A 24,097-nucleotide genomic window follows, 5' to 3' on the forward strand; every position below is an offset into this window, starting at 1 on the left:
CTTCTCGGTCGTTTGCTGGATAAGTTCGGGTCCAGTTAACACCTTCTCTCCTTCTTGGAACCAACAAAGTGGCGTTCGGCACTTTCTCCCATAGAGAGCTTCAAACGACGCTATTCCGATGCTAGACTGAAAGCTGTTGTTGTAGGTGAATTCTACTAGCGGTAAGACTTCATCCCAAGCGCCTAAGTGATCTAGGACGCACGTCCTCAATAAGTCTTCGAGCGTCTGGATGGTCCTCTCAGATTGGCCGTCCGTTTGAGGGTGATAAGCTGAACTCATCTGAAGTTTGCTTCCCAATTCGCCTTGCAAAGATTGCCAAAACCGAGATGTGAATCTCGTGTCTCCGTCAGAAATGATACTCGAAGGTACTCCATGTAGACGAACGATCTCCTTAATGTAGAGCTTGGCTAGGTTGGTCATCGACATCTTCAAGTTGACTGCCAGGAAGTGAGCGCTCTTCGTTAGTCGATCCACGATTACCCAAATTGAATCATGATTTCTGACCGTGCGTGGTAGGTGGGTCACGAAATCCATGGAGACGTTGTCCCACTTCCATTCAGGAATTTCCAATTGCTGCAATAAACCGCCTGGTCTCTGGTGCTCCGCCTTCGCACGTTGACATGTTAGACATGACGCCACAAAACGAGCGACATCATTCTTCATTCCAGGCCACCAGAAGGATTTCCGGAGGTCTTGATACATCTTAGTCATACCAGGGTGTATGCTAAGACGACTGTGATGCCCTTCCTCCAAGATAATCCTCTTCAGATCTCCATCGTTTGGAACGCACGTCCTACCCCTATAGCGTAATATGCCGTCCGTTCCAGTATTGAATTCCTTAGCTTGATCTGAACCGAGCGTATTCAAAATCTTCACCAGGTCTTCGTCTTCCCTTTGTTTCATTTTGATCCGGTCAAAGATATCACTGGATATTCTAAGCTAACAACATTTGATGTTGTTCGGTTCCAATTCGAACTGCAACCTTAGATCTCTAAAGCACTCAACCAGACTGAGTTCTTTCACCATCATAACCGAGACATGAACTGCTTTTCTGCTTAATGCGTCCGCCACTACATTAGCCTTTCCCGGATGATACAGCAGTTCAAAGTCATAATCTTTTAAGAACTCCAGCCAACGCCTCTGCCTCATGTTCAACTCCTTTTGATCAAATAGATACTTGAGGCTCTTGTGATCACTAAAGACTTGGAAAGTAGATCCCTACAAGTAATGCCTCCAAATCTTTAGTGCAAAAACGACCGCTGCCAACTCCAGGTCATGCGTTGGATAATTTCTCTCGTGAATCTTCAGTTGGCGAGAAGCGTACGCTACCGCTCTCTTCTCTTGCATCAGCACACAACCCAAACCTTGGTGAGAAGCGTCGCAGTATACCTCGAACGGTTTGGCTGTGTCCGGAATAGTTAGAACTAGAGCGCTCGTCAACTTGTGCTTCAGCTCTTGAAAGCTTTCTTCACACCGATCGGTCCAGGCGAACGATTGATCTTTCCTGGTCAACTGAGTTAACGGAGCTACTATCTTAGCAAATCCTTCAATAAAACGCCGATAGTAACCCGCGAGTCCTACAAAGCTTCTGATCTCCGTGACCGAACGTGGACTCTCCCATTCCAGTACCGCTCGTACCTTAGCTGGGTCTACAGAGATACCTTCAGCCGACACTACATGCCCCAAAAATTGCACTTCCTTCATCCAAAATTCACACTTGGACAACTTGGCGTACAACTCCTTCTCCCTCAATACTCCAAGTACTATCCTCAAGTGTTCCTCATGCTCTTCCTGGGTCTTGGAGTAGATGAGGATATCATCTATGAAGACGACCACAAACTTGTCCAAGTATGGCCTGAAAATGCGGTTCATATAATCCATGAAGATTGCTGGTGCGTTCGTCACACCGAACGACATCACTACATACTCGTAGTGTCCGTAACGAGATCTGAAAGCAGTCTTCTGGATGTCTTCCTCCTTAACTCTGATTTGATGATATCCAGATCGCAAGTCAATCTTCGAGAATACTGTGGCCCCATGTAGTTGATCCAACAAATCATCTATCCTTGGCAATGGGTACTTATTCTTGATGGTCAGCTTGTTTAATTGTTTGTAGTCAATGCAAAGTCGAGAGCTGCCATCTTTCTTCTTCACCAAGAGAACAGGCGCTCCCCAAGGTGAGACGCTCGGCCTGATAAACTACTTGTCCATCAACTCTTCAATCTGGTTCTTGAGTTCAGCTAACTCTGCAGGTGCCATTCGATATGGTTGAACAGAGATGGGTGTTGCGGTCGTTACTAAATCAATGGTGAACTCTATCTCGCTGATGAGGAGGAAGTCCAGGTATTTCATCCGGAAAGACGTCCGGGAACTCATCCACAACCGATCGTCCGTTACTGTTACTACTAGACGATCGTTCTTGCCTTAAACTTTCGAACTCCTGATCTTCGTGCGTCATAATCAGGAAACAACTGGCGCCCTCCATAATGTCTTCTTTTAGTTGACCGAGCATTACTGATAACTCTTCTTCTTCTTCATCAGGAAATACTAATTCCTTCTTACCACAATCTATGAGAATGCGATTGGTAGCCAACCAATCCATTCCTAAAATCACCTCCAAACCTTGAAGAGGTAAGCAGATGAGATTGACTTTAAACTTACTCCCCTCCACTTCTATAGGACATCTGACGCACATAGTGGACGTCCTAACCTCGCCAGCCGCTGGGGTTGACACCACCAGGTCGAATTGCATCTCTCTCACTTCTAAACCTAATTTGCCAACGCATGCCTTCGAGATGAAGGAATGTGTTGCTCCCAAATCATACAATACACAACAAGATCTACCATATACTAAGCAGGTGCTGGCGATGAGTGTACCTGAGCTTGCTGCCTCAGCGCCCGTTATAGCATATACACGCCTAACTGCTTGAGCCCGACCACCTCTTGGCTGATTCCTTCTAGCGTTCGGTGGTCTCATCACGACTCGTCCTCCCGTGTTGCACTCATTTTCCAGATGTCCACTTCTTCTACAACGAGCGCAGAATTTTCCTCCCATCAGTTGAGGACATGACGAGCGGTAATGCGGTCCTCCACACTGGAAACAGGTCACGTTTCCTGGTTGCCCAAACTGTCCAACAGTGACCACCGCTTGAGACCCACTGGAATTTGATGGTTGATTTGGACGAGTGTAGGGGGTCCTTCTCAGATTAGTATTGTTTCTAGATACGATCGGTCCCCTAACCACCTGTTGTTGCTTCTTATGTCGTTCTGCTTCTGCCATATTCTTCTCCAATACTTTGGCTCTATCAACCATTGCAGGAAATGACTGAATACACAGGCTGGAGATTAACACCTTCAGATCACTCCTTAGCCCATTTTCAAACTTTGTACACTGCCACTCCTCACTGGTAGCCATAGTGTTGAAACGAACCTAGTGCTTGAACTTGTTCGTGTATTCGGAAACAGACATTCCACCTTGTACCAGTTGTAGAAACTCCACTTCCTTAGCAAAACGAACGCTGTCTGGAAAGTATTCTTCATAAAATTTGCTTCTGAATACTTCCCATGTGATGGGACTGTGAGTGTCCGCCAAGATAGCTCTCATGCTCGTCCACCAGTGGCTTGCTTCACCGGTCAGCAGATACTCCGTAAATGCAAGTTTATTATCATCAGGGCAACTCTTGGCATTGTAGATCCGTTCCATATCTCTCAGCCACTGATCCGCCTCGTCAGGAAGGCATTTCCCACTGAATTTTGCGGGGTGATGCTAAAGGAAACTCTCCAAGCTCCACTCAGCCTGTTGGGTAACGTTGGAAGAGGACGCTCCCGGTGTGTTCCTGGTAGCGGCAATGATCTCCATCAATTGCCTCTGTGTAGCTCCAGAATTTGCGCGAGCGGCCTCCAAACTCTGCAAGGCAGCCGCGTTCTGTTCCATCAGGGTAGCGTTCTGTTGTTGCAACCTATCGATTACCGTCTCCAACAACCTGGTGTTGTCGGGTGTATCACGGTCGATGGGTTGAGGTGGAGGAGGAAGTCTTGGTGCCATTAGTTCTCTGAGAAGCAGAGAAAACGAACGTTAGTTATGTTCAAAGAGTTTAAAATAACTCATCAAACACATATTAAGCACACAGCCAAAACATAGTGCACTCATAACCTACAGTGTCCTTAAGAGAACAAAACTGCTCTGATACCACTAATGTAACATCCCAAAACACAGTAATAACCATAAATTAGAATTAATTACATTGCAAAATCAAACAGTGCAGTCCTACACTAAAATCAACGTTCCAAAAGCTGAACGACATTAATTACAGAGTTAAATACATTAATACAGAAGTAACAAGAGTTTGGGACGAACGGTTTTACAAAACCAAATAACCGAACGTTCAAAATCAAAATTAACTAGCTATCATCTATGAATAACCGGACGCTCTAAGGCTCGGCCTTGACTTCCACATCTACCAAATTCTCCTCTTCAATTATATCTTCCAACAAGGCATCTCCTTCTGCTCACATCCACACGGATGATCATTGCAATTGACAAGACGGACGTACAAGGACGAAACAACACAAGGAGAGAACACAGGGTAAGCTTATGTAATTTAATTCATACATCAACATTTAAAGTAACATTCCAAACAACACAAGACTATAGTTCAACATGTATAACCATACAAAAATATCTCTAGACGGACCGTCCGGACTGTATGAATCTGTGTAGCTACAGGCGTTCTTGCACCCGGGTGATGTAGTAACTGGAATAATCTCATCAGCTGCCACCCGACGTTAGCCCTATCCAAAGTACCCCTAAGGACTAGGACCTCCTGCCGTTCCCACACATGACCTACTCACCTCTACTTGAGGATGGGTACTCACGGAACATCAAGATGAACTGCCAACATTAGCATGCCCACGATCATACTTTACAAAATTCCATATTCATCCATACATGAGTCGTTCCTCCCTGGAACGCTCGTTCAAAATCCACAAGCATTATTTCATCTCATATACTGTTCATTCCTTATAATTCTTCACTTTAATCTCATTTTCGTCTTCCATTTCAATTTCATAAAATAACGAGCGTTCAACCCTCTTCATAATGAGGACGAACGTTAAAAACGAGACCGAGAGATCCTCGTTTCAGAAAAGAATAAAACCGACATTTAATATTTAACGAACGTCATTTACCACTTGAATCAGTTGAATGAACTGACTCTAAGAAGATCCGATCAATACTCAATAATAATTTAGGTACAAAGGCTCTAGGCCGAATTCAAATGGATAGAGACACCTCAAGACGATTAAATGACCATACCTAGAACAATTCAATTATAGAAACCGACTGCGAGTCAATGACCGAACACGGTACACGGAGTTACTGAAATTTGGACAAACGCTATTTCCACCCGTTTTGTAATTTAATACTAGGACGAGCGTTCAGTATAATACCGAGCGCCACTCATAACGAACGCTTTGGGTCGAGACCCATCGCAGATGTGTACTCATAATAGAATTAGAAATAAAGGTAATACGAGATGGTGAAGATAGAATTTAGAAATGACTAAGTGTCCAAAGGTATAGTTATAAGCTTCTCAACTCCTCACATAACACTCGGGGCATCTACGTTCGGCCGAACGCTCAAACGTAGCACTAATACAAGAGGGCGTTCGTCCTCAACTAGAATTCTTTCCAAATGAAAGAATTTCAATTTTAACAGTTTACTAGAGAAACCGAACAGTAAAGGACCGTTCGATGACGTACGTACATTTTCTTAGAGAGAATTTCATCTTCAATTTTTCATCTGTTTCTAACTCAACATTTATCATATAGTTCATATATTATAATTTCATATCAATTATCAATTCACATACTTTATAGGATTCATATTAACAATTCATGCTCCACAGTAATTATCCATATTCACATTCATACATATCAACCATCATCATACATAACAACCAGCATGTACCACATACATTCAGTCAATAACGAACGCTCATACAGAAAACAACATACGAATATCAATTAAATTAAATAAGCTTCCCTTACCTGGATTCGTGAGTGAAAACGTCCTAACGTATTGTTCTTGGTTCGCCCAACTACAACTTCTACCCTCAAGATCACTCAACTCTTTCAAACTAAAACAAGTGACAGAACCAAGATTGATTCAGACAAAGTGAATACATGCAACCAGGCTTGGTTTGCATGTTCATACGAACAACAGCTAGGGACGAGCGACTTACTAGTTTTACATTCTAAAGCTGTTCGGTTCAGAATGGAGCTCATGACGCAGGGAACTCTTCTACGGTTTCTGAATGGCGATCGGAGAAGAAAGTAGTGAGTTACAGTAGAGAGAAGAGGAAAACTTTCTAGAGAGAAGGAGGAGAAAATGAAAATCAGTCTTCAGGAGGAAGAAGGGTGCATGCAGAGAGAGTGGAAAGAAAGTTTCAGAAATAATTTTTCTTCCCAAGGTAAAACGAACGCACTCTCTCATACGGACACTTGTCTTCCACTACTGATTTTCGAACCTTCCATTCTTGACACCTGGCGTTAGTATGTAGAGTTTGGGAGTGCGTTTTTAATGCACCTGAGCAGGGTTTATGGTGTAATAAATGAGTTTTAACAGGTGGGATTTGGGTTAAATTTCCAAGTCATAAATGGTAACATTGGTTTGATCTCGATATTGATGAATTAGGATAAAAAAGAAAATCTACACACCCAAAAGGTCTCCATAATGAAAAGTTTAAGGACTAAAATTGTTTTAAAAGTTCAATGGGTCAAGGTTAAATCACGAGTCAAGCTATATGACTTGGTTTAAGATTAAGATAGACAAGGTTGGACCAGACTTTAGTTGACTCAACTTTATCCTCAATGCAAGTTTGTCATAACCTTATTTGGGACTGGTATGCCTTAACCTTCGATTGGGGTCATCTTATCTTGACCTTTGACTCATTAGTCCCTCTCAATATTCTCGACTTTAAGCTCGGGTTAACCTATTTTGAACTTTGACTTAAACTAGCCCATGTCGACCTTTGGCCTAGGCTAATCCTTGATGACCATCAACCTATCTCAACATGTTTTGACTTGTCTTTGGTCGACTCATATCAATCTATGACTCAAATTGACACATCTCGACCTTCGACCTATGCCGAAAGCCAACGTAAGCCAAGTCATCTTGACTTTTAGTCTAGGTCAACCCTTTTGCATATATACCAAATCATTCGTCTTTATCTTCTATTTGAGTTGAGTGTTTTGACCTCCGAACTAGACAAACGCGTCTTAATGTTCTACTAGGATCGACCTATCTTGGATCTTTGACCTAAATCGACCTATTTCTCTCATTCATCCAAGTGGTCTGTATCGACCTTCGATTCGAATCGATCATTATTATTATTGTTGTTATTTTTTTTTCATATTTTATTATAAATTTTAAAATACATGAAAGTTGCTCTTAAAAAAAGAGTTTTGATAAAAATATATATATTAATGCAACTGGGGCATGTACTTTTGATGATATAAAAAATCAAGCTTTGGATACTTTACAATTTTAGGAGGAAATCTTATGGAAAAGCAAGAAGCATAAAATTTTAACTGGATCCACGGTAAAAACTAAGCTTATATATGTGGAGAGTGGTGACTCAAACTACTTCTCCAAGATATGGGATATGCACATATTTTTCTCTTTTGATTATATTTTAATAATAAAATGTATTAAGAATAATGCTAGTGTAAGTTTAAATATCAAAGAAAGTTTTCACTCTTGAGATAGATGAAAATTGTTGGGAATAATCTAAATATTAGCAAGCTCTATCTTTAAAATAAAATTAAATATCATATCAGAAAAATAAACTATTAAATATAGAAGTTAATAGTTTTTTTAAAGGAAAAGTTTGATAAAATATATTATAGAATTGCCATATATTTGTTTTGATAAAAAAATATTATACAAGTCAGAGGTTTTTTAAGAGATTATTAAATAATTTAGAAATCACTAGTAGGATAATGAGAAAAGGCACCGGTTAAATTTGGTTATAGGCATCGGTTTTACAACCGAGGCATATGTAAGCGAGGTAAAAAAGCCAAACTTTATGACTTGGTTACAGACCGAAATAAAACGAGATAAAAATATGCCTCGGTTATCTAAGAACCGAGGCAGTAGTGGGTTTTTTTTTATTTGTTTAGATTTAGAACTCAATTCATCGTGCCAAACAGAATTTCCCAGCTAAAGAATCTAAAACAATCAAAAGAAAACCATACAGGAATCAAACAAGAAACAACACACAATATTACAACAATGTTAAACCATTGATTGAACAATCTAAAACAATCAAAAGAAAACCATACAGGAATAGAACAAGAAACAAGACACAATATTACAATAATGTTAAACCATTGATTGAACAGAGTTTGACAAGAAACAACTAAAACTAATGAGAAGAAACTTAGAAGTAGAAACAACTAAAACCAGAGACCTGGAGCGGTGGATCTCACCAATCTGAAGATCTGCATCTAGAGCGGCGGATATGCATCTGGAGCAACGAATCTGCATCTGGAGCGGCTTGGCCCTTTTCTATTTCTGGCGGAGGTAGTAGTGCGGAAGCAGCAACGGGGGATCTGGATCTGGAGCGGCTTGGCCCTTTTCTATTTTCGGCGGAGGTAGCAGTGCGGAAGCAGCAACGACGGAGGTAGCAACAGCGGAGGAAGCACCACAGGCAGCAGCGGGGAGGCGGGGCACCAATGGGCCGAGCACTGACACGCGGAGAGCAGGAGGAAGGAGAAAGGAGAAGCACGTGCAGAGGAAAAATAGGAGAGTAAAGGAAGGAGAAGCACGGATTAGGTTAAGTCTGAATAAAGTGGAGAGGTATAGGCATCGGTTGCCTAGTCACCCGAGGCAATAGGGCCTTTTTTCTGAACTGGGTAGTGATATATGTCTCGTTTCTTGAATTAACCGGTGCCATATCATTATTCTACCTCAGCTCTTAGATTAACTGATGTATATAACTTTATACGCTTCGGTTTTCACATAACCGAAGCCTATATAACGAATTAAAAGCCACATTTTTTACTAGTGAATGTATCATATCCATATACTAACTTGATTGTTCACATGAAAATACTACTTTAGGTAAATTTTAAATTTATTCTTAATTTGAGATACAAAATATTGCATAATTAGAATTTTCTTTTTCAAACTCTCTCAATTAGCTTCTAATTTGTAAGAATAAAATATTGTAAAAACATTCCATCTATATGCAGAATGTTATAAAATTGAATTTTATTTTTTAATTATTATTTTTATGTTCTGTAAATCGTTACAATATAAAAATAAAATAATTCAAGTTACATGTGTGTGTGTCAGTATTTGTAGACTAGATTTGGCCAGTTTTTTCAATAACGATTTAGCTACGTCGCCAACCAATAAGCGTAAGAATTTTCCAGTCGTATCACATGTTTTAATTATGTTCAGGAAAATATATTTATTCTTTGACTTTATCATTTTTTAATTGGACTTTGAGGACATTTCAAAGACCTTATTTCAAGTTTTGGACAACCTATTTTTAATTAATGTCATTATATTTGACAGTCAATTCATGAATAATCTGTCAAAATTAAAAATAAGTTAAATTAAAAATTTAAAACTAAAATATATTTGTATTTTTAAATAAGTTAAAATAAAATAATCATCTCGAAGGAAACTATTTTTAGTATTTTTTCTTCAGTGATATCTTTTTACTGTTTTTCCTTGAAAGAGAACATTTTTTAGGAGTTAAATTATTATTTTTAATATCTTTATTTCTAATATGAATTTGTATATTTGAAGAAAAAATATTAATAGTTAAACCTATCCTTTTATCACTGTATAAATTTTTTATTATACATGAAAAATATAATTTATATATTAAAAGTATTAATTTATTATAAGCCTTAATTATAATGCAAGTTATATATTTAGAAATATATATAGATTTATCAAAAACTTTAATTACATAAAATAACCATTCACTCTACGTGTGCTAAAAGATTAGTGTTAGTAGCAAAAATAGTGAACCTATTGGGAGAAATAGTGAACTGTTAACAAATTCCAAGACAGTTTTCTTGAAATTGTCAAGTCAAATTTATTAAGTGAAATCAGCACAATGATAATTTAATATATATTATAGGAATCGATTGCTTTCAAGAAGTAAATTGAAGTGTTGGTGTTTTTAATTTAAATCCTAATGGACTCGGTCGAACAAATAGGTTTGACTATTAACTGATAAATTGATGGTGCAACCGAATATAGATGTTTGAATACGAATTCATGAGTGTATAAATAGGATTTAAAAAGATTGAATAAATCTTTTAATTTTTTTATTGGATGCTAGATTGTCTGACACATAGTCTCTAATCTAGAAAAAGAAAATATCCAGTTTTGTAAACAAACTAATTAAGAGGGCAGAAAATTTATTCTTTAAACATATTTTATATATAATTAATGTTAGAAGTCTCACATCTACGGGATATACGATCAATTTATAATATATAAGTGGGTGCAAATCTTATCTTATAAGCCGATTTTGTGGGCTTAAGTCAGACTCAAAGTTCATTTTTTAAAATGGTATCATAGTCAAGTTAGAGTCTATCCTAGCGATATTTATTGTTTGTTGGACATGTTGTTCCACCCAGGTCACTATCGGATAATCTATTAATATATAGTCTCACGTTCGAAACGTATATACCTCAGCGTGAGGGAGTGTGTTGGAAGTCTCACATTGACTAAAAATAAGGCCAATTTATTATATATAAGTGGGTGCAAACCTCATCTTACAAATCGATTTTGTGAGTTTAAGTTAAGTTTAAAGTCCACCTGCACTTCTTAACAATAAACATATTCTGAAAATTATTTCTTGAAGTTCTTGAATAGAGAAATAGCGTTCTTGAATAAAAAAAAAATTGGTGAAACAAGTATAAGTGTGAAAAAATGTTCAAATTACAACTATAACATATTTGTGAAACATACCATCATAGCTCTAAATAATAAGTAACAATCTCTTAACAATTGAGTATGAATTGAAAGGGGAGCTTCACGCGTGGATAAATGAAAAAGGGATACGTGTCAATCAATTGTGTATGAAGGAGAAAAGGGGTGTATGTAGAATATCCATGCCTACACACACTAGTGCAGCGAAGGGCTTTTACCGCGGTTCATTTTCACTATACGTCGCGGTTCTTGAACCGCGGCATATTCAGCCGCGGTAGTAAGTCAGACACTTTATACCGCGGTTCGAACCGCGGTATATAGGCTGCGGAATATGCCGCGGTTGTCTAGGGAACCGCTGCCTAAACCCTAAAAAAATTTAAAAAAAAAATTAAAAAATGCACTATATGCCGCGGTTGAACCGCGGCATATAGGCCGATGAATATGCCGCGGTTAGTGTCAAAACCGCGGCCATATGTCTCGTTTGTAAAAAAAAACGAAGCACTATATGCCGCGGTTGTGGTTAGAACCGCGGCATATTCCCCTGCAGTTTTTTAAAATTGCAGGTCTGTTTTTGTGATATCCATTACCACAAAAACAGACCTGCATATAAAAACATTTACAGAAATTCAATTTCAACATAAATAACCCATGTTCAAATGTATTTCAACATCAAATAAAGTAGAGAGTCTAAGAAAATTCTATCTAATCAAATGCATTGTTTAAATCTAAATCTAAGAGCTATTGTATAATCTAACTATATACTTCGCAGCAGCGTTCCTAATGAATAGTAGTGACTTCTCAGGAACTGGTGTAGTAGTCTTGAATCTCTGCAAAAGACAATTCATTTTAATTAGTGTATATGAATTCAACATTTGTTAAAAAATCAAAATTTGTTAAAGTTAAATATTACCGTTTCCCAGCTTCTTGTGATGTGAGAACGAACAATATGGGTCATCCAATACATTACATAGTATCCACACTCATATGACCCATTTTGTCTGTTACACTACAATATATCATCACAGTTGATAATAGTTAGTGAATAACATTTGTTATAAAACAATTATAACAAAGTCAGACTTTAGCATATGTCAAACCTTGAGAGAAATCCAAGCAATCTTTCTACTCTTAGCAATTGATCTCCCGTCCATCATCATACTTGCTGGAATAGAACTGTATATAAAAAAATGTTTTAGCATTCAGTTATATAACAAAGAAAGTCCAAACATTGAGGTTCTTACCAATCAATTGCTTGTCTGAGTTGTGTGGGAGGAGGCCTGTGCAATGAGCAGAACCACAAAGCATAGTTGTCTTGCACAGACATAACAAGAAGTTGCCAATGGCGCCTGAAATTCATAATAACGTAACTATTAAATATTAAAATCACATATGGAACATTATTATGTTAACAAAGTTCACTTACCCGGATATATAAGGCAAAAAGTATATTTTCTTGCCCCTTCCAAAACTTCTTATCAGACTCATGTTGATATGGTCAAAATCATTTGATTCATGAATTTCTTGGGGATCAATGAATCCATAATCATCAGAACGCCCCAACTTATTAGCGACCCCAAACATATACCTGAAATCAAAAATTAACTTTGATATAAGGATACTTGATATATAAATCAATTTTATATATAAATAATTGGTCATAGACTTACATCGTCCATAGTTGAATAATTGAAATATTCAACTCTTGTGTTCCCGACGCAAGCTCACGGACATCTTGGCTATTAAGGTATATTGGGACCTCAGAGCCATGCCCAAATACATTAGCATCATACTGAACCTCCAAAGGCTTATCATCAAGGATGTCAGCAAGTAGATGCAATGAAGAAAGAGGGTCATCCTCAGATAGAGGAATCTTCTGTTGTTCCTGCGTCTGTTGTTACATGAAAAGATAAGATAAGTTTTGACATCAAAAACCTTTAAAATTGAGAAGTGTAAAGAAGAATTTCATACCGAGGGGTCAGAAACTGGTTTAACCAAAAATTTAGGCCAAGTGATAAACGACTTATATGCTTGTTCCACAGTGAAAATCTCTTCCGTGGACAGTGGAACCGAGGCATCTGGCATGATCATTTCATCCACTGAGACCTTCACCTCATCCTCTAATAGTTGCATACCATGACATACAGTCGCTGACCTAAACTCTGTTCCACGAGCTACCAGCACCATCTCATCTTCTTCTAAAATGTATAGCAGACATGGACTACCATCGTCCATGTCATCCTCTGGGATGGCTGATGCGGAACAACTTCCTTTGCCGCTTCTCCCTGTCAGAGTAAATGTTAGATTATACAAGAGATAGAAATAATTGCACATAAATGTTTATTAAGTTTACCTGTGGGAGGGGGAGGGACCACATGTTCCTCTATAGGAGACTGCATCGGGCGCATGCTCTGAAACTGCTCCTGGTAGAGCATCTGGAATTCAGCCCTCACCTCGGCCCTGATCTCCTGCATAAGGTCTTGTCGGACCTTTTTTGTGATCTCTTCTGTCATCCTTTGTGTATCGCTGTACGAATATGAAGGCTGACGAGAAGAGCTCCCAAAATAATCCGTAATGCCTACTCCAGGACCTGCAGCACGTACACGTCCAGGGTGCTCAGGTCGTCCAATTGCAGCAGCAAGAATATCCTGGCGACCCTCTGGAGTGAATTGGCCTTGGGAGCTCTGCTCAACCAAGGCGTCCTGTAACATTACAAAACACCATTATTCTTTAAATAGTTTAATGTAGTATGTATAATGACAATATTTATTATTTTAGGAACAGTGATAACTTACAATTTTTTCAGAAATCTCTCGTGCAGTGTCGGAAGAGTAGGTGCCCGATGGTCGCATACGGGCCAACTTCCATTTCTCATGTCTAGACGGTGGAGAAGGAGGCTGAGGAGGGCTACCACTCTGAGATGGTGGTATAGCATCTGCCTTTTGCTTGAGGATTTTCTCCTCAAGCTTCCTATACCCACCACGAGATAATAGGTGGGGGTTTTTGTTCTTAGCACTTGTTCCTTGTGCTTTGCTTCTAATTGCCTGTCACATACACATTAATTAATGAGTTCATATGATATATATTTGTTAATGAGGAATTGAATAATATGAACTACACTAACCTGCCATTCCTCTGACATCCGACTCTCTTTAAAAACCCGCCAAGTCTCCTCATCAATGGACTTATATGCATTACATGGAGTTTTATGTTTAAGGTGTCCAAAGATGTACCTTGATGTCAACTTGCTTTTAAAGTTTCTGAAATTTTCTGCAACAGTTGACAAACACTTATTTCTAAGTGTTGGGACATTTGGAATGTCAAATGTCATCTGAAAAAAACATAATAAAGTTGTATTAGTACAAAATTATCAATATAAACAAATTATAATTCAAATGCTATTAACTAACTTACCAATATATCTTGCCAAATAATGTTCCGATCACCCTCGGACACATGATCAAAAGATGGAATGAGAATGCTAATCTTATCACGTGCCACTACTCCAAGGTATGATCGGAAGTCATCTGCATAGGGGCCAGTTGCCACACCCGTGGTGACATTCACATTCACCGGAGTTCTTTCACCACTATTTTTCCTGATTAATAGTTGTTTCATCCTAGTGGGTCCTCTAGTGGATCTGGGTGGGGGAGCCTCATCCCCTGAAGAATGTGGATGATCAGCCATATATCTGTCAAAATAAATAACAACATTAAATTTTCTATCAAGACTTATGTAATATCATATAAATTAACAAAACATGTAATAGTATCCAAATTGAAAATTCATACATAAAGATATGGATTCATCATATGTATATTCCCTCATCATGATCTGACCGAATTGCATGTACATCATCGTCAACTACAGATTGGTCATCCAACTTTGTTGTAGTTTGAAATGAATGGTTGTCAGCAATATCAATATTAATTAGATTGTCTTCGTTAACTTCAATTTGTTTTTTGCCTTGAAGAGCAACATACCAATGGTCAGACGAAGGATCTTTGACATAAAAAACTTGAGATGGTTGATGTACCATGATAAACGGTTCGTCTCGATAACCCACCTTGCGAAAATCAACCAGTGTCATACCCGAGTCATCTATTTTCACACCACTCTTATTGTCAAACCACTTACACTTGAACAATGGAACGGAAAACTTGGTGTAATCAACCTCCCATATCTCTTCTATTATACCATAATATCTCATTGATCCAAGTACAGGAGATTGATCTTTTGATGTGGAAAATTGAAGTGACTCAGCTTCTAAACTGACTCCACTATTTTGTACTGTGCTTTTATCATCCAAAGTCTTCGTATAGAATGTGCAATTATTGACTTCATAACCTGTACAACACACGACATCAAACTTCAAACCATTTGCAAGCCACAATAAAGTTTCAGAAGAATGTGGCTCTTTGTCAATTTCAGATTTGAACCAAGACATAAATGTTTTGTTATGCTCCATCAATTGCCATTTCTCTGATTGTCTTGGATTTTTATTCTTAACAATGGCTTTGTGTGCTTCCAAAAAAGGGATCACCTCATCTGTGTTGTTCAATATATAAAGATGCGCTTGCAACAATTCTTCGCGATCTTTTGTCACCACATTGACACCTCGGATGCTTTTACTTGTAGAAAATTTATTCAACCATGCTGTGCGAGGAACTCCTATTGGATTCGTTGATGTCATGTAATCTGAACAAAACTCGATACTTTCTTCAGCAATATACCTTTCAATCATCGAACCTTCAGGATGATATGGATTTTTAACGTACCCTTTCAAAATCTTCATATAACGCTCAATAGGATACATCCATCTTAAGTATACCGGTCCGCACAACTTGATTTCTCTAACCAAATGAACAAGTAAATGTACCATGATGTCAAAAAAAGATGGAGGGAAAAACATCTCTAGTTGACACAAGATGATAACAATCTCGCCTTGAAGTTCATCTAACTTTGTAGGATGGATGGCTTTACTACATATTGACGAGAAAAATGAACACAACCTGTTTATGGTGTGCCTAACATTTTTGGGCAAAATTCCACGAATAGCCACCGGTAACAACTGTTGCATTAAGACGTGACAATCGTGAGACTTCATGCCAACAAGCTTTAAGTCCTGCATTGACACTAAACTCTTCATATTTGAAGAGTATCCTTGTGGTACTTTGATACTCTTTAAACATACACAAAAACTTATCTTCTCTTGTCTAGACATTGTGTAACATGCAGGGGGCAAATAAGTACGTTTACCAATCTCCTTCGGTGCCAACTCTTCTCGGATATTCATGTCAACCAAATCCAAACGAGCATTCACTCCATCTTTTGTCTTTCCCTGAATGTTGAGTAATGTACCAATTGATGAGCTGCAGTGTTTTCTTCACATATAGGACACGCTTTATGACCCTTGACACTGTATCCTGACAAATTACCATAAGCAGGAAAGTCATTAATGGTGCAAAATAACATTGCACGCATCATAAAAGTCTCTAAAGCGAATGCATCAAATATTTCAACCCCGTCAACCCACAAAACCTTCAAGTCTTCAACTAGTGGGCTTAGATAAACATCTATGTCATTTCCAGGCTGCTTTGGACCAGATATCATCATAGATAACATCATGTACTTCCTCTTCATGCACAATGCAGGAGATAAGTTGTAAATTATCAATATAACTGGCCAACAACTGTGATTGGTACTCAGATTACCAAATGGGTTCATTCCATCAGTGGCTAAACCAAGCCTAAGATTTCTACACTCTTTACCAAATTCGGGGAATTGTCGATCAATATTTTTCCATTGCTTTGAATCAGCTGGATGACGAAGCAGCCCGTCAATTTTTCTGTCATCTGCATGCCATCTAAGATTTTTAGCATCTTTGGGATTCGCAAACAAACGCTTAAGTCTGGGCACTATTGGAAGGTACCAAACTACTTTCAAAGCAGATCCATTTTTTTCTATCTGACCATTATCTTCACTATTGTTTTTTGACTTGTATCGTGATAAGCCACATTTTGGACACTTTGTCAAAAATTCAAACTCTTTCCTATACAAAATGCAGTCATTGGGACAAGCATGTATCCTTTTATACTCCATACCCATTGGACAAAGAATTTTCTTCGCATCATAATTACGAGTGGGCAGTGTATTTCCATCTGGCAACATTTCATTCAACAACGTCAACAGTTCTGTAAAACTCTTATCAGTCCATCCATTGCTCGCCTTCAAATTCATGAGCCTTAACACCGCTGATAAACGTGTGAACTTAGTTGAACCGACATACAAAGGTGTTTCCGCATCAGTCGACATCGTCTCATACACATGAGCTTTGGCAAAATTTTCTGCTCCAACATCGCGGATCATGTCCTCCAATTTGTCTTCATCCGGTCGATCTTCTTCCATGGTGGAATCAGTAACATTTACACTTTGAGAGTCAGTGGGAAAATCCATTTCTTCGCCGTGCCAGATCCATGTTGTATAGCATCTTAGAAAACCATCACATATAAGATGTTCTCTAATTTGAGTTGCGTTCAACTTTCTCCCATTCAAACAGTTCACACAAGGACATCTAAACTTCACTTCATCATCAGTTCTCCCCTCATTACGTTGCGCAAATTGTATAAATTCCTCTACACCTCTCTCGTACTCAGCACTAATACGTGGTAAATTAATCCAATTTCGATCCATATTCCTAAATATTACATAAAAAGATAAGCTACTAAAAATCAAACTTCCAATTACATACAAGAACTACAACACACATTACCAAAACTATAGCAAAAATCATACCATACATTACCAAAACTATAACAATTTCATGCATTATCAAAATTAAAGCAAAAATTATACCATACATTACCAAAACTATAGAAACTTCATACATTACCAAAATTATAGCATTATGTAAAAACTAATGAAGAAACCACGTTAAAGATGCAAAAGGGCATAAATACCTGGAAGAGGAACGGCGAAAACGCTTGGTGCAAAAAAAACGAAATCGCAGCGGAGAGGGAATGACGCGTTTCAAACGATTTTGATCGGCTAAAACTGTTTTTTCTCTCAAAAATCAATAATGACCGAACAATATGAAGTTTAAACGGTGAAAAATGATGAATCGGAGATGAACAGAGACGGAGGGAGCGAAAACGCGAAACAGAGACGCGAGGAAGACGACACTGTTCCAAGTTTTAATTTTTAACTCTGAACGGGGGAATCTACCGCGGTTCAATACTTAACCGCGGTATAAGAGGGGTATATGCCGCGGTTTAACTCCCAACCGCGGCATATACTAATTTAAAAAATTATCCTAAATGGCATTTTTGAAATTATTTTCAAACTATATGCCGCGGTTCAGCGGGCAACCGCGGCATATACCTCGAAATATTTCAAATTAATATTAAATTAATTTCAGATGGGAGAATATGCCGCGGTTGCTCGTAGAACCGCGGCATATACCCCTGTAACGTGCTCAACACAACTGCCCCCCAACTGCCTTCTGGGGAATTTCAGAAGTTACAGGGGGTATATGCCGCGGTTCTCTGGGGAACCGCGGCATATACCCCCTGTAACTTCTGAAATTCTCTGACTGGCAGAGAAGTTGAGACGTTACAGGGGTATATGCCGCGGTTCCCCAGAGAACCGCGGCATATACCCCCTGTAACTTTTCGAATTCTCTGACCCAGTCAGCACCTGCAATAAATTGGCAGGGTATATGCCGCGGTTGTGCAGAGAACCGCGGCATATACTCTGTTATTTAATTTTTTATTCATACGTGGCGTCAAAGGCAATTGTTGACTGGGGTATATGCCGCGGTTCCCCGTAGAACCGCGGCATATAGGTTCGTTTTATTTACAAAACTGCCACCGCGCACCATTATGCTGCGGTTTTCGTTGAACCGTGGCATAATGTGCGCTGTAAAAACCCTATTTTTTACTAGTGACACGGTGCCATGCAAGATCTACAAGCTCAAAATGTACACACAGCGAGATGCAAGCTTTTACTTCTGCACCCCACATTTATTTTCAGATTAAAATTATTATTTTACCTTTTGAAAAAGTGGCTTTTGGATCACATGTTCAGAAAATTTTCTGGAAGAATATTCAGGACAAGATTTCCAAAACACATATTTCGTTTTTTCTATATTTTCTCTTTTCCTTTCCATCTTCCCTTCTTCTATTAGGGAATATATGTTTTTATATACAATTTTGTTTACGTGTTTTAAGTTGTATACATATTCTTGTATATTATTATCTTAAATTGAGTTGATTAATAAAGTGTTTAATATTTTTCCTATATTCTATTTTTCTCTCTTCAGAAATACTAATATGGTATCAGATTAAACACTCTTTGTGTCTCTCTACATGGTCTTTCTCTATAGGTTTCATCAACCAGCCAAAACCGTTTGGTCAACCACCTGATTAGATTATCAATCCTACAAATCCTCTCTATCTCTATCTCTACCCTGAAAAAAATTTATCCCTTGTTGTTTCTTCACTCCTCATGAAAACCAATTACTATCACTAAGAGTGTGAAATAATTGTTTCTCTTGAAACCAATACACTAGTGCAGAAAGGACTTTAGATGTCTGTTCTTTTGGCTTTTTAACGTCCGATATGTATCCGACGTCTTTATGGGTGACGTTACTCAAACGTCGGGGGTATAACTCGGACGTCTATATAGACGTCAGATGTGGTCATACCAGACGTCTATATAGACGTCCGAGGTATACCCCCGACGTCTATATAGACGTCCAAGGGCTATACCCGACGTCTATATAGACATCGGTTGTGGTCACCCTCGACGTCTATAGGCCTTGAAACAATTTGTTTATTGTAACTCATTGGACGTCGGTTTCTGCATTGCCGTAGACGTCCGTCAATGTATGGCACAAGGTATACATCTCTTTTTGACTCATCCATCCATGTTTGCAAATAATGTTGTCTGTTTTCAAGTGTGTTACCAGAAGGTTGAATGGTCTGAGGTTCAACACACTACAAAAAAGTAGGGCATTACCGAAGGCCAGAAGCCCTCGGAAAATGCCAAAAGCCGTCGATAATGGGTGTTTATCGAAGGCCTATCAGCGGCCAAAAATCCTTCGGTAAATCCCCTGTCGCTAACCATTACCGAAGGCTTCTGCCCTTCGGTAATTACCGAGGGCTAGAAGCCTTCGGTAATTACCGAAGGGCAAAAGCCCTCGCTAATTACCGAAGGGCAGAAGCCTTCGGTAATTACCGAAGGGCAAAAGCCCTCGGTAAGTTCCGAAGGGCAGGAGCCCTCGGTAATGAACATACGATGGTATTTACCGAAGGGCGAAAGCCTTCGGTAATGGCCATACGAGGGCATTTACCGAAGGGCAAAAGCCTTCGGTAAAATGCAGGGCAGGTTTCAGCAAAATGGTTTTTCTTGTGCAACCCAGACCTGTATAACAAATTTCAATTACAAACAGACCTGCATAATAGTTTTCAAACACATACAAACATGCATAATGTGCATCTCAAAGATCCAATCAATGATCAATATCCAATTCACATCAAATAATCCACAAGACATCCATTAATGTATAAATAATGTATGGGGTAGTTCAAACTCAAAACAATGTAACACAAGGATGTTGTAACATCCAAAGTCTGTAAGTACATCTAACATTGAAATGATATCAACTGAAAATGTTATAATATCCAAATGTTTGTCTAACAAGTAATAAGAAAATGAAACCTAATAATGTACATAACTATCATCAGAATGATTTTCATCATCCTGCTCCTCTATTGATGGCTGGACTGGTGTGGGTTGGACTGATGAGGGTTGGACTGAAGTGGGCTGCTGAGTGGCAGCAGGTGATGAGGAGGCTCGTGGCTGGGTCAGAGGGATATTTTGTACTTCCTGTAAGGTTTCAGGCAAGACTCTCATGATCAGGGCCTTGAAGTTCGTAAACTCTGTTCTGAGATCAGTGATCTCCTGGTCACGTTGATGGAGTTCCTGCCTCAGGCGAACAACCTCGTCAGGAGTAGTGGTGGAAGAGGAAGGCTGGTGCTTCAGAGTACCTCCTCTGGATGCTGTATAGTTTGCAGCAAGCTGTCCCGCACCATATACTCGTCCCTTTTTCTTCCCACCAACGATGTCGATCCAGCACTGTGTCCTACGGATGTCATCATCTGCATTACTGGCATCATCCGGTGTAGGAGCTGACTCATGTTCAGATCTAACCTGTGAAAGTCTCGTAGAAAAGTCTTCCTGTTGAAACATTAAAAGCAATGTCAGAGAACGATAGTATAACAGAAATAAAAAATTAGTAATAGTGTTATTTGCTTACATGAGTCTTCCGAGATCTTTCATCAACAAATTGATTAGTTCCCTTCCGAACATGAGTCTGTGCAAAGACCTCATCAACATGGACCGCCCGTCCTAGAGCCTGTGCCTGTAACATAATTAAGAATTACAAGCGTACATATGAAATACAATATACAAAACTTGTGTATGAAAGAAAAAGTTATGTAATGAGATTATACCATACGAATGGCATGCTCATGAATGGTGATCGACCCACCAGTATGCAGGGTGCCACCCCTTTCAGACGCTCTGTTCCGCTGGGCTTTGGCACACTTATTGCGGAACTCTACTGTATTCCAATGGGCCAGTAAAGAGTTCCAAATGTGCTCACCCAGCCAGTTAGGGCGCTGTGCTGCATTCCGGGCATCCCTAAACATCTCTGACAGCCGATGAGATGCTTTCATGTGGAAATTTCTGTGTATCTGAGTTTCATGTTCAGGTTTCCACTGCACCTTCATCTGTAACATTAAAGAGAACAAACATTGATTACAGAACATACTAAAATAAGAGGGACAATTAGTTTAGTGGATTGTTCACCTGAAAACGCTCCCAGAATGCCTTTCTGTCGTCAAGAGGGATTGCTCCCCAAGTAGGCCATGGACTTAAAAACTGTTGCTTTATTGAACGTGTGATGGCCTGGGAAGCAACCCTAGATGGAATAAACCTGCATAACAAAACTCATTTCAATTACAATATGGTTTAAACATCAAATGATATCAACAGATTATAAACTTACCCTTTACCATAGGGCTCAATCCATGGTCGATCATGGAGGGGCGGGTCAACATCTTCAGCATCACCACTTGAATCTGGATCACCAAGTGGTGTGACAGTCTCAGAAGGAGGCACAGAAGATGAGGACGGTATAGAAGTAGGGTCAGGGAGAGGAGTGGGGGTAATAACAATAGGGGGAGGAGTGGGGGTGGCAATAATAGGAGGAGGAAGAGGGTCTGCTGTAGGGGTTGTAGAAGGGTGTGCTGCAGGAGGACGAGAAGGGTCTACTGCAGTGGTAGTAGAAGGGTGTACTGCAGGAGGAGGAGTAGGGTCTACTGCAGGTGTAGGAGTCTGTATACTAGGGGTAGGAGAAGGCCCCACAGATGATGTACTACCGGGAGCAGGGGTAGGTAGTCTAGCAGGCACCCTAAGTACATACTTTGGTGCCTGCCGTTGCCTCTTTGTAGGCCTTGCTACCCCTTTTCCTTTATCAGGACGCTCTGAACCTTGTCCTGTCATTACTGCACTCAAATGGTTACAAATAAAGCGAAAAAAATATAAACAAATAAAGAAGGATGAATTGTTTTCAAAGTCAATGTATAAGTAATTGCAAACAACTTAAAGATGGTATTTTAGATCATGTTAATGAAATGATAGTCCAATTTGCTACAATAGATGTTCAACATTCAATCATCGTCATCATCATCATCATCTTCATCTTCATCTTCATCTTCAGCATCGTCTTCTTCTTCTTGTTCTTCTTCTTCATCGTCATCATCACCATCATCTTCTTCTTCTTGTTCTTCTTCATCTTCTTCTTCTTCTTCTTCTTCTTCTTCTTCCTCTTGTTCTTCATCACCTTGTATTGTTGCTTCTAATTCATCTCCATCACCATCAGGGTCGACCAATGCGGTTATACGTTCAACTTCGATAATTTCTTGTGATTGTGACATTTGGTCAAGTTGGTAGGCTACATCTTCCTCAACTTCATTTGAGTCTATGCGACCTCTAGGCTTCGTTTGTATTGCTACGGCCCAACCACGCTTGTCAATATTGCGAAATGATGGATATGGCACATAATAAACCTGTCTGACATTAGATGGTAGAATGAAAGGATCAAAAGGCCCATATCTTAATCTCTGGTTCAGTTCGACAATATTAAAGCGTGGATCGACTCTAGTACCAGCTCTAGAAGGATCAAACCATTCACAATAAAACAGTACCACTCTGTTTGGAGAAGTAGTGCTGTTGTACTCTAACTCATATATTTTATGAATGATGCCGTAGAAATCATCATAAGACCCCTATGTTAGGCCCTTGACATACACACCACAATTTGATGTTTTCTTTCCTTTAGACCATTCATGTGTATGGAATTTGTAACCATTGATGAAGTAAGTGTGCCATTCTTTGACACATCTCATTGGCCAATTGGAGAGATGTCTTAACTCTTGAACCGTGGGAGTTAATGCCTGATTAAAAACCTACAAAGGTACTAACAAAATTATAAAAACAACAGTCAAATTAACCTTGCTCTAAACGAAGGACAAAACTACGGACCTGATTTCTAAACCAATGGGGAAAGTCAGAGTGTATTCTAGCAGAAGTATTTCCTTCTGTGACTTGCTCAGCCACAACAAATGAGCTGGTACAAATGAAATTAATTAGTGTATAACAATTAAACCTTTTGATAGATTAGAGATGGATGATGACATACTCAAGGTACGGCTTGACTTCACTGCAATTGATCAAGACATGGACATGAGCGGAGTTGAATTCAGCATCAGTTAACCAATGAGTGAATTCTTTCCCTGCGTGACGGCCTGATTGTCGGAAAACTGATAATGCACCTTCACGTGGTTCAACTTGCCATTGCATTTCATTTCTGACATGAGTGGGAGACAACATGAAGTTCTTGAAATAATGTGAACAAAAATAAGTTGTCTCTCTGTGCAAGTAAGCTGCACAAATTGAGCCTTCCACTCTAGCTTTATTTTTAACTGACCGTTTGGATTCTCCCATAAACCTTTCAAAGGGATACATCCACCTGTACTGCACGGGTCCCCCAAGCCAAGCTTCATATGCAAGATG

At 39.2% G+C, this 24,097-nt stretch overlaps 1 protein-coding gene across 1 annotated transcript; it reads right to left on the bottom strand.

Annotated features, from left to right (window-relative positions):
* Positions 1-8,569: 8,569 nt before the first annotated feature.
* LOC148193972 (uncharacterized) lies at positions 8,570-21,795 on the bottom strand. Its single transcript, XM_088097068.1, has 4 exons — positions 21,472-21,795; positions 21,276-21,380; positions 20,898-21,196; positions 8,570-8,843 (listed from the first exon to the last, which is right to left on the bottom strand). Exons 1-4 carry the CDS (start codon positions 21,787-21,789, stop codon positions 8,570-8,572), a joined length of 996 nt encoding a protein of 331 aa, XP_087953194.1. The 5' UTR covers positions 21,790-21,795.
* Between the last annotated feature and the right edge of the window lie 2,302 nt (positions 21,796-24,097).

This window comes from Vigna umbellata, chromosome 8, assembly GCF_029865625.1.
Source record: "Vigna umbellata cultivar VRB3 chromosome 8, Vumbellata_1.0, whole genome shotgun sequence".
Classification (NCBI taxonomy): domain Eukaryota; kingdom Viridiplantae; phylum Streptophyta; class Magnoliopsida; order Fabales; family Fabaceae; genus Vigna; species Vigna umbellata.